The 12080-nt window shown below is 43.8% G+C and overlaps 2 protein-coding genes across 3 annotated transcripts in view; one reads left to right on the top strand and one right to left on the bottom strand.

Annotated features, from left to right (window-relative positions):
- POGLUT2 (protein O-glucosyltransferase 2) overlaps nt 1-1742 on the bottom strand; it is a 110353-nt gene extending 108611 nt beyond the window's left edge. Inside the window, exon 1 of the mRNA XM_083168649.1 lies at nt 1405-1742. The gene's annotated coding sequence lies outside the window, so the exon portion shown is untranslated. The remainder of the gene's footprint in view (nt 1-1404) is intronic.
- BIVM (basic, immunoglobulin-like variable motif containing) overlaps nt 1472-12080 on the top strand; it is a 30550-nt gene continuing 19941 nt past the window's right edge. The window contains exons 1-4 of one of the 2 annotated variants that reach the window (XM_083168646.1): nt 1472-1628; nt 6141-6724; nt 7628-7751; nt 10073-10168. In XM_083168646.1, the coding sequence (XP_083024772.1) occupies nt 6250-6724; nt 7628-7751; nt 10073-10168 (695 nt within the window). In that variant the 5' untranslated portion in view covers nt 1472-1628; nt 6141-6249. The remainder of the gene's footprint in view (nt 1629-6140; nt 6725-7627; nt 7752-10072; nt 10169-12080) is intronic. The other variant, XM_083168647.1, reaches the window with a different exon arrangement.

Here is a 12080-nt window from a genome sequence, read left to right as displayed (position 1 = left end):
TATGCCCACCCTGTAATGCTCCTTACACTGTATTGTGTCACACACAGTAATACCCCTTGCATATTATTCCCCACACAGTCATGTATCTTGCACCATATTATGCCCCACATAGTAATTACAAATTATGCCACACAGTAAAGCAACATAAACTTGAAAGGTCCCCACAAACACTTGTGCGATTTGGGAACTTTTCATCAGATTCCAACAGATTGGTCCAATAAATCTGGTGAAAAGTGTCAAATCGTATGGTCCGGGGATGTAATAAAAAATCGTAACGGTCTGGACCATACAAGGAGGATGTAATCTGGACACCCTCCAGAAAGACTGCAGATTTTGATGTCCGTTCCGGCTGTCCAGGGTCTTGTCTGGGTCCGGTTTTAGGGACTATGTAAAAACCGGACCAGGACTGAACCGCCGGACCAGACATCAAAATCTGCAGTCCGGAGCTTGTAGCGTCCCGTGTAGGGGGGTGTCCCGTCCAAGGGGTGTCTTGTCAAGGGGGGTCCCTGTGATAGCTATCATCAGGGACATGGGGAAGGGGAGATTACAGCCTCCACATGTGCTCTGGCCCGTCTGGTTTTTGCTACATGCCCAAACCATACAGGAAGACTTTGGGCTATTTCACATGCTCCGGCTCCTGCACAGTTGTTGTTAATGAACACTATTGTGTCCATTCACACAGGACGGCCACGGCCTGGCCGCAAGGTTGCAGCCGGATCCCATCACTGAAAGGGACGGCTGCCGGGCTGTGGCCATCCCCGCCATTCTGAACTACTGAGTGCGGCACGGCTTCCTGGCCATGCAGGTTTTCGCTGCCCGGCAGTAGTCGGAGTCTGTGAAATAGCCCTTTATTCTCCCCCTCCTCCTCTCCCTGGTGACAGGTGTCACAGGCAGCCCCCCAGACAGGACACCCCCCCGGACCGGATGCTATAAGTTTCGGACTGCAGATTTTGATGTCCAGTCCGGCGGTCCGGGTGCCTTGTCCTGGTCCGGTTTTAACCCATACCCGGTTTTTACATAGTCCCCTGTTATGGGAACACATTGGCCCTCAGAAATGGATGCAAACACAATGACAAAATGCATTTTAAAAAAATGTCTACAGTTCTATACAGAGTTATTGCATACACAATTTAGCAAATATGTCTTTCTCCAGTCCGTGTACCTAATTCCTCTCTCTACATGCTCCTTTATAAAGGATGCAGTACATCTTGCTTGCATTGTTTGGTTGCAATAGCAGATGACGTTATACTAATAAGTACTATGAGTACTCCTATATCCCTTCATACTCTGAGTATATATTTACTTTTCACACTGTTATTAGACAGAAGTAAAATTAAAGTGAATGAAGTGGAAATTAGAAAACTATAGTCATTAGCTTCTAATTGCTATGCGTGAGAATGAGACCTTGAAGATGAAGTCTTCCGTACAGCAGGTGGCGATGACTGTATTGCGGAGTAGCACCGGGTCGCAGCACTGCTGCCTGCCTAGGAGCGAGAGCGAGAAGTAGGCGGAGAGGGGACGGTGACAGCCGTTGCTGCTGCTCCCTGCTGTACTCCCATCTGACCTGACACGGGATACAGTGCACCTGTCACTGCTGTGCTGGAGCCATCCTCAGGGTTGCAGGGCAGGTAAGCTGGACTGAATCTGGATTGAAGCTTCATTTTAAATAAGGGTTAAAGTCCTGTATGGAGGGAGAAACGCATGCAATGGCCATGTTACTAGCCTGCCCTCGGCACATACTGTAGCAGCTGCCTGGCTGCACATCCATCCCTACTGATGCTTTGTTGTAGTTCGGTTGTCTTGGAGCTGGGGACACAGGCCTCCATCACTGTGCTGCTTTCCCTTCAGCATTTGTAGTGATGTTGCTGACGGCTTCATTGTACGTTTCTACATTCATAGGAGGAAACTCCAAGAGAAATGTTGACAGAGCCCATTGCATAGTGCATACACACAGCATGTGAGGTTAGCAGCTCACACGTTGGTTAAAAAAAAAACCCCAAAAAACCCTTTTTTTATAATTTACTAGAGGATGATGGCAGATTGAAATGTTTTCAATTTGCGTTTCGCAGTTAAACTATAAATATTAATAAATCATCTATACTGCAAAGGAGTCATGATACATTGGTACTTCCTCATCTCTGCGGCCACCGCTACGCCAGTTATGTTAGCCGCCACCTTTCCGCTACATAAGGATTTTTGACGAGGGAACTGTTACAAATCACGCCACCACCCTGGGTCCACACCACCATTTACTACCTTTATTAAAGTTGTGGCGAGTGGAGCGAGCCACCGTGCCCAAAGCGTGGCGAGCGGACGATAATACTTAAGGTGCCCATACACGGTACAATTGTTATGTGCGATGCGATACTTCTCATCGCAAAGCTCAAAAAGTATGTGCTGCACATACTTATTGTACTAGATCTCATCTCATTGCATTGCAAAACCGATGCGATGCGATGAGATGCAATATTGTAAACAATAATTGTACCGTATATGGGCACCTTTAGCAGCACTACATAAGTTCCATAGCGGAAGCAGTGGCCACAAAGATGAGGAAGTACCGATACATTTACTAGGGTTTTGGTTTTAAGAAGTAGAGACTTCAGTAAATATACCCCACAGCATCATTACATACCAAGTTTACCTTCGCCATTGGCCCTAGACTTAAGGTACCCATAGACGGTCCGTTCCCGGAGCGTCCGTTTTGTGCTCCCGCGCATCACATAGTACGGTACAAAAAGTATGTGCTGCACATACTTTTTGTACTAGCTAAACATCGTATCGGATCGCATTGCATGCACTAGGCATGCACTAGGCATGCGATCCGATACGATGCATGCTAATTAAGACCCAAACAGATCCGTTTAACGGACCGTGTATGGGCACCATTAGTGCTGCGCTCTACTCCTATTGTCTAGATATGGATGGCAAGGATGAATAATATAAGTATACAGAGTCTGGGACATTATTTATTATTTATTTACAGTTTCTTATATACAGTAGTTCAGCAAATTTCATTGCATTTAAAATAGGAAACAGTGATAAAACAAATTGGGTAGTAACAAACCGAAACAGAGGTAGGAGGGCCCTGCTCGTAAGCTTACATAGCATGGCAGTCCCACCAGATTGCAAGACAGTCCTGATGGGATGCAATGAGATTTGAGGGTCTAGAATATGATAAGTTTGCCTGAAGAGGGGTTTTCAGGGAACACTTGAAAGTTTGGAGGCTAGAGAAGTGGAAGGGCATTCCATAAGGTGGGTGCTGCCCGAAGAAAGTCCTTCAATTGTGAATGGGTTCTAGTAATGAGTGTGGAAGAGAGAGGCAGATCTTGTGCAAAATGGAGAGGTCGAGCAGGGATATATTTTGAGATACGCAAATAGATATATGTTGGTGTAGTCAGGTTAATTGCCTTGAATGTGAGTAGAAGTGTTTGAATATGGTAGAATACAGGCAACCAATGGAGGGACTGACAAAGCAGATCAGCAGACATTAAGGGGGAAATTTACTAAGATGATTTAGTAGAAAAAAAATCTTATTTTCCTACGAAAATACAATTTTTTGGGGTGTATTCGTATTTTTGGCATTTACTATGCCAAAAATAAAAGTATTCGTACTCATATTGATGGGACATTCGTATTTGCATTTACAAATACGAATGTCTACTACACCATCGATTGAATTCGACAGGAATCACCATTCAAAAGAATGGTGGTTCCTGATTTACTAAGCAGCCGTGTTGAAAATATGGCTGCTAATTAGTGTAAAACTCCCACGAATATACGGCAGGAAAATACACCTTATTTTCCTGTCGTATTTGGCAGAAGCCTGCACGGATCAGTCAGATCCGTGCAGGCTTTAGTGTTAAAAAAACTGTAAAATAAATACATTTAAAAAAAAATCAGTGTGGGGTCCCCCCCACAGCTGTAACCAGCACCAGGCTGACAGAGCCGGGGCCGGTAATTAAAAATCAGGTAACACGACAAATAGGGGTTCCCTGATTTTTAACAACCAGCCCCAGGCTCCAGGTCCGGTGCTGGTTCCCAAAATGTGGGGGACGAAATGAGTAGGGGTCCCCCGTATTTTAAGAACCAGCCCCAGGCCAAACCAGCCAGCAGGGTAATGCCACAGCCGGGGGGAGACTTTTTATACAAGTCCCCCCGGCCAAAGCATTAGCCCTCTGACCAGTCAGCCTGACACACCAGAAAAATAAAACTTTAATACATACATAACACACATACTGATACTTACCTATCTTGATCCCGTCGGTAGGTCCCTGGGTCCCGGGTCCCTGGCTCCGGTGTCCGGGGTCGGTGTCCAGTCCGAAGAAATCCATGGTGGACCTGTGAAAGGAAATCCTACTCACCCAGGTCCTCCATGGAAGTTCTTCAGTCTTGATCCGCCGTAGTCCTGGGCTTCTTCCATCTTCTTCAAGCTGCCCGCGATTCCTGGAGCTCCCCGCGTCAGAATGAGAGGCGCAGAGATCCTTCATCCTCCGCGCCTCTCATCAGAATGATTATATTGGCCGCTAGGCGGCCAATCAGGAGCTGAGTAAGTCCTGGGGGGGGGGGCTTTATTGGGGGGGGGGGGTCCCCACTCCCCCAGGGCCCCTGGCCAGGCTGACTGGTCAGAGGGTTAATGCTTTGGCCGGGGGGACTTGTATAAAAAGTCTCCCCCCGGCTGTGGCATTACCCTGCTGGCTGGTTTGGTCTGGGGCTGGTTCTTAAAATACGGGGGACCCCTACTCATTTTGTCCCCCGTATTTTGGGAACAGCCCCGGACCTGGAGCCTGGGGCTGGTTGTTAAAAATCGGGGAACCCCTATTTGTCGGGTTTCCTGATTTTTAATTACCGGTCCGGCTTTTTCAGCCTGGTGCTGGTTACAGCTGTGGGGGGGACCCCACGCTGTTTTTTTTTTTTTATTTATTTATTTTACAAAAAATGTTTACACTCTGCAGCCTGCACGGATCTGAATGTATGGGGCTAGGACGAGTCTGTAGTAGGTATTGCCTACTGTTTTATTGCTATTTATCAGAGATAAGTAGAATTAAATGTTAAGTTTGAACAATTTTGGGTACTTGTTTCCTAGCACGGCGCCTGTCGGGGTTGATCGCATGCCTTAAGTTAAGGTACTTAAGGCATGCGATCGACGCAATTTTCTGTCAATTACCAGCTTTAATTGCCGGTAAAGAGAAAATCGCATTGATCGCGTCCATCGCGGGCCATTATAATGGGCCGCGATGCGACCATCGTGATCAACGCGATTTTAAATAGGGAACAATGGGAAAAGGGCCAATATGGGCAATTTCTCATTGTATATGCCCCCTCATGGGTATTAAGTATGGTTAATGCCCCCCCCCCCCCATTGTTAAGGCCACCTCACTATTGACGCCAACCCGAAGCGTGGCGAGCGCAGCGAGCCCGCGGTACGCGTCCTCTGACCTTTTCATACCCCCACTATCCACGTCGGCGTGGAGTTGATATTATATAGTGTGGCGAGCGCAGCGAGCCACCGAGCGCGAAGTGTGGCGAGCGGACGCGTATACCTATTAAGTTATGCGCGTCCCCTCGCGGGGCTTGCTTCGCTCGCCACGCTTCGGGCTCGTTGGCTCGCTGCGCTAGCCACACTATATAGAATCAACTCCACGCCGACGTGGATAGTGGGGGTATGAAAAGGTCGTAGGACGCGTACCGATGTGCTCGCCACGCTTCGGGCTCGGTGGCTCACTGCGCTCGCCACACTATATAAGATCAACTCCACGCCGACGTGGATAGTGGGGGTATGAAAAGGTCGTAGGACACGTACCGCTGCCCCTCGCGGGCTCGCAGTGCACGCCACGCTTCGGGTTGGCGTCAATAGTGGGGTGGCGTTAACAATGGAGGGCCATCAGGGGGGTTTGCTATGAAAATGGGGGGTTTTGGGGCTTTTTACATTGAAATCAATGTCTCAGGGACCATTTTATATTGATTCCAATGTAAAAATCGCGTCCATCGCATGCGATTTGGTTGGCATGCGATGCGATCGACGCGATTTTTGCGGCCGCGATCAATACAATTGAAAACGGTGGCGCTGTGCTAGGAAACAAGTACCCAATTTTGTATTTTGATGGTAGAGAAATTTATGTTCTGTATATTCTTTTCAGATACTCTGCTCATTATGAAGCTTATTAGATCAAATAATTAGTCTCTCTTACTGAAGGAATAGTTGTTGGCTTCAAGGGTTTGGTATACCCCGTCTTTCCTCTTCATTCAATGCCTAACGTAGAGGCTGACAGAGAATCGAATGGTTCTGGCAGCAATGACCACAAGTCCAGAGGAAGATCTCCGAGGGACAATATACAAGAAAATGTGAAATCCTTCAATGTTGGAGATTCTTCTTCTGGACACCTAGCGTCTGCTCGTGACCGTCATTATCCCTGGGGATGCCTGGTCACTCACACAAGGGAGAAATTTTATACCATCTGTTCAGACTACGCTTTGTTGAACCAAGCAACATCTCTGTACAAAGCTCCCGGCACTGTCAGCAGCTTAAGTTCACAAGAGAAGCCCTCCTTAAACAATGCGTTAAATTACATTGATCTTCAGTCCAGCAGTGGCTCTGACATCCTTTATAATGAAGATGCAAGCTTGGATTCTTTATCTAATGATCTTCAGACACTTCCTCTTGCCTGGGAAATTGATACGTCCGACTTTAACACAATGGCTACAAAGATGAAAACCAAATCAGGTGATTTTTTTTTTTTTTGCACCTAATGCCAGATGAAAAAAAGAAAAAGAAAAAGCTAGCTCTAATAACATTTTTTTTGTTACATACTTATGCTGGGTACACATTTAAGATCGATCCCAGGCAGATCGGGTAAATGCTCCCAATCAGATGGGCTGTGAGGGTATACTGCCACTACTACTACTGTGGTTATGGTATAAATGGTACACAATGTCTAGGTCAACATTCACTAGCTCAACCACTAATGGTGGAAGGGACTAGGTCGATACCTGGAATTGTTACTTCTGCTCCCCCCCCCCCCCCTTCCATCCTAACGCACATGGTTTTGTCCATTAGAGATATAATTTGCTATTGCGAGTGAACCAGAATCAGGCCCTAGATGTGAATTCCTGGTCCTGTCTGTTGCAGGAGCACTGCTCTTACATCAGCACTGCATACACAAATATACAATCAACAGCCATTCACCCAATATCTGGAAAATGGGCAGGCAATTGTGTTGGTGTGAAACAATAATGGGAATATAGAGCCACGTGTGTATTCCTATTAGTCAGTAGGCAGAAAGCATCTTCGTCACACAGCATCTAACACTGCAGTTTGACCAATATTGTAGTTACCCACCTTGGTGACTTTGTAACATGATAAGCACTGACCAGGTACATACTGGCTTGATAGTTCAGCAGTTAGAATACACTGTGGCAGTCCTTATAAATCTCTGCCAACAAGTCCCTAAAATCTGTATCTTAATACAGTATATTCAGATTAGAAAGAAGTCTATGGCCTAACTCTGTCCTCATTGACCTTTATGTGATTTCGCAATGTCCTACATGCTATTTCATAGATGTATAATCTTTTCTATAAAAAGAACATTGTTTAATGCTTCAACTGACTTGTATCCTTTGTCTGCAGGTGCGGTTAATAAGCAGGTCCCAAAGAAGAAAGCAGAGAGGAAGGTGAAGCCATTAAGAGAATGTACACAACACTTCATTGCGGATGATGTTAAACAACGCAAGGTTCTAGATCTCCGCAGATGGTAATACGGCATGCAGTCTTATACTATTCAACACATTTAAAAGACTAGTTTAATGATAACAGATATGAGGGACAATTATGTAAAATAACACAGTGGGAAGAGTTACCTCTCATATCTGAGCTGTGTCCAGTCAGAAAATTCCTGAACAGTTCTGGTCTCTGTCCCAGACATTGATTTGTAATTGCCCTCCCATTGCTGGCGGATGATGCTGCTAATTTTCAGATTATTTACCAAATTTATTGATAATGATCTGATAAATTATACTTGAGACAATAGCAATTTTTAGATTTTTGTGTGCGTGTGTTAAATGTAACTATTGTTACAATAAATATGTGACCCATAATTGATAGAATTACTTCATTTTCATGAGCCATATAACAGGGCACACAGCATTATTGAGATGCGCTCTGACTCTGTATGGTAGGGAGCAACTAATGTTCCATTTAGTGGAATTGTCGCCATGGAAAAGTCTGATTCCTAAGTATCCATTGCTTGATTTATGCCAACTGCCACCTTAAGACCGCAGCCTTCTTTCATTTTATTATTTCTGGTCTTTGGCGAGATGTACTAAGCCTTGAAAAGTGATAACATGGAGAGTGAAACATCCCCAACCAATCATCAAAATACTGTTTAACCTGATCTAGTTTTAAATGCAGAATGAGTAATAAGAGATCACCTTATAGTCCCTCGTTTATAAGGTTATGATTTCATGCAGCTGCCTCTATGCGGTTTTCAGAAACATTGGAGCGTGGACTGAATCAATTGTGTTTGAGCTACAGTATATAGCTATTTTCTATCTTCCAATTAATATTGATTGTGATAGCAATTGTCCTTAAATTTTTTTATAAAACACATGGGCTGGGCATAATTTATTCTCTGTGGATAAGTATGTACTGTGTAGGCATTTTTTAGATTTACAAAGTGAAAATGTCCTAATACTCATAGCCTTGGTACACTAAAACATACATTGTCGCATCCAGTACAAAATATTATTTGTGACCATATTAACCCGTTGGGTGCCAAGGGAATTTGTCAAAATAGGTGTGAAAATTGGCAAGCAAACCATTTTATTAAACCCATTGAGTGCCAAGGTGCTGTGAGCGATCCACAAAATGTCTGCGAAAAGGCGACTGTTTTTTTTTGGGTGCATTATTTAACTAAACTTAAATTGACTTGGCTGTATTTGTATTTATTTATACTAAAAGAACAGGCGCTGTGAGGGACGCTGACATTTTTAGCAGATATTTTGAGGATCTCTCACATCAACGTTGGCACTCAAAGGGTTAATAAAACAAACCTGGAATTCTGGTGTTTTGTTCTCCCATTACTAGCCTAATAACTATGGCCCTGATTCAGACCTGCACGCAGGGCTGCGATTAAACAACCTGACATAGAGGCTGGAGGGCCCTGCTCGCAATCTTACAATCTATAGGGATAATAGGAGGGACACATACAGCTTGCAAGACAGTCCTAATGGGATGCAATTAGATATGACTGCTAATGGAGGTTATGTGAGGGTTCTGGAATATGATAGGCTTGCCTGAAGAGGTGAATTTTCAGGGAACACTTCAAAGTTTGGAGGCTATAGTCTTAGGGGTCTTAGGGAGTCTTAGGGGGGTATTCAATGTAGGGTCACAACTGTCGGGCTGGCCCAACAGCCGCGACACTGTCCCGTTCTCGGTCTGCTCGACCGAAATTTTGCAGCCGGGATTCAATGTCCCACCTGCCGAGAGCCGAGAAGGGGGCGTGGCCGCGGGAAACGGCAAGCTGCGGCTGGGAGCTTGTCAATTCCCGGACATTCACGGCAGAACGTGCCCGACTGCTTGTGAAGTCCTGCACGTTCTGCCATTATCCCTGTTCAATGCTGTTGAGGAAGACCGCATTGACTAGGGCTCCTCCACCATTTCCCCCATCGGGAATGGCGGCGGGAGATTGAATATCCCCCTTAATGTGTGTGTAAGGGCATTCCATAAGGTGGATGCTGCCCGAAGAAAGTCTGGCAATTGTGAATGGGATCCAGCTATGAGTGTGGGTGATAGACGCAGATCGCAGAGGTCTGGCATGCGCAGTGGCAAATAATTGCTCCACGATGTAAAACATAGGCATCGCTGCATCTCTGATTCAGCCCATTGTGATTACATTAACTCATCAGAATGAAGGTTTCTGCAGACTTCATACTGTCATTCCCCCCCCCCCCCCCCCCCCCCCCCATAATCTAGTTTGTAGTCATTAAATGAAGTAATTTGTTTAGGTAATGAAAACAGGCCTAATTCAATTTAATTCATGCCTATTCAGTATACTTTCACATCTTCTCGCTGCAGGTATTGTATCAGTCGGCCACAGTATAAGACATCATGTGGGATTTCCTCTTTAGTATCCTGCTGGAACTTTCTCTTTAGCACTCTGGGATCTGGAAGGTACAGTACGGCACCAATGAGGATCATTATTATTGGTTCTGAATGCGGTCAATCAGACAGTAGTATTCTCTCTGGTAAATTAACCTTCAATGTTGAATGCATAATTTGCTCACAAACTAGCTTTTGCATTTTCAGTGGTGCTTTATGCTCAATTTGTCTTCAGTAGGACAGGGCCCAATATAATCATACTTAAAAGGAAGAGAAGCGGTAGTCCACAAAGAGTGGGTAACCGTTCGCAGACAAGGATTCCTTTTTGGAGGCACACTTTTGATTTATTGAGAATAATATATAATGAATGAGTTAAAACTTAACTTTTAATTCCAATTAGTCTAAAATAGTAATAACTCCATTAAGTCATATGAGGCAAAAATTAGCCATGTAGAGTTTAATTATAAATGAATATTTAGCATATTTTCATGTGAACAAAAAGGTGGCCACTGATATATTTTCTCATATGATCGTGTCCAAATCAGTGGCAGTTAGTGGTGTTGTTTTGAATAAACATATAGCATAAATTATGCAAGTTTATTGAAACCAATAATAGGTCAGCTGATGACAGATCCAGAATATGTGATTCGTCTAAACGTATTCGAAAATTATTTTTAATTATATTGAGAATATAATATAGAGAGTCACATATAGTATACCCCTAGATGATGGTTAGCCGTATGTTGTAAAAACTATCGCAGTATGATAACTGGCGCAGGTATCCTTTCAAGATTGGGAAAAGCGCAGTACAGTGAGTTAGAATCTAATCTTTCTGCTGCCCACCTTCTTCATAGAGATGAGCGGAAGGGGGGTGAGAGAAGAGTTAGATGCACTGATGGAAAAAATAGCAGGTGAAAAGAGGACACTCCTGTAAGTGGTGTTAGGTCAGCCCTGATACTGAAGCATTGCAGGGCTGAAATTCGCCACCAGGAAGTCTCTCTTTGCACATTGAAGGAAAATTTAGATAAAGAAGGGGTGGGGGGGGAAGGGGGAAAGCGAGAGTTTAGAAAAAAAGGGGGCTGAGGTAAAATTTCTGACATAGGCAAATAGATCTAAATATCTGGCAGCAGATTCCTAAAAATGTACGCTCAGAATGAGAATATCAAGTTCAATCTATTGCAGCCCATTAATATGGTAATTAATTGCACTGTTTTTATAGACGTCTAAACAATGTAACAAAAGCATGTACATATAATTTGTAGCTGTCAATATAGTCACTGTCTAGCAGTAAATATGATAAGGTTCTACGACCATTTACCATGTATATATAATTTATATTTTAACGATGTTGGAACAATTTTTTAACATATATAGTGCGGCTGTAGTACAGTAATGTCAGAGAACTGATGGACAGACAATGGAGATTGATACCATCACTATCTAGCTGCAACTAGCAATACATTCAACAGTTTTTTAACATTTAATATGTTGCTGTAGCAGAGCTGTAACAAAAATGCTGACAAAACAACACTAAGAGTATTAATACTGTTACTGTCTGGCAGCTGATCTATATGACAGCTTCACAGCAGCTTTACCACCCAATATGTGGTTGTAATAACAGTACCCTATGTTACCAATACACATATATTATAGAAAGGCAAATACAATGCCTATATGTGTAAACAGTGGGAGCGCCAAAAATAGTTAAATAACAACAATATAGACAATGAGAGCGCCAATAATAGTTAATTGATAAGAATCACTGACATTGCCCACACTAAATGTGTAATATGGAGATCGTCAAATAAGCTAGATCACTAGCCACAATTGGTCAAAAAAGCGCAGCACAGCGTACATACATAAAGAAGATATCTGCTGCCAAAGAAAGAAATAATTAATTTTTAAAAGGTCACCATTAACCTATCAAAAAATGCATTGAGCGAATTTGATTTATTACAGGTGTTACCTTATAACCAGAAAAAGA

The sequence above is a fragment of the Crinia signifera genome, chromosome 2 (assembly GCF_055691185.1).
Source record: "Crinia signifera chromosome 2, ASM5569118v1, whole genome shotgun sequence".
Lineage (NCBI taxonomy): Eukaryota > Metazoa > Chordata > Amphibia > Anura > Myobatrachidae > Crinia > Crinia signifera.
This window is presented reverse-complemented; position numbering and strand designations above follow the sequence as displayed.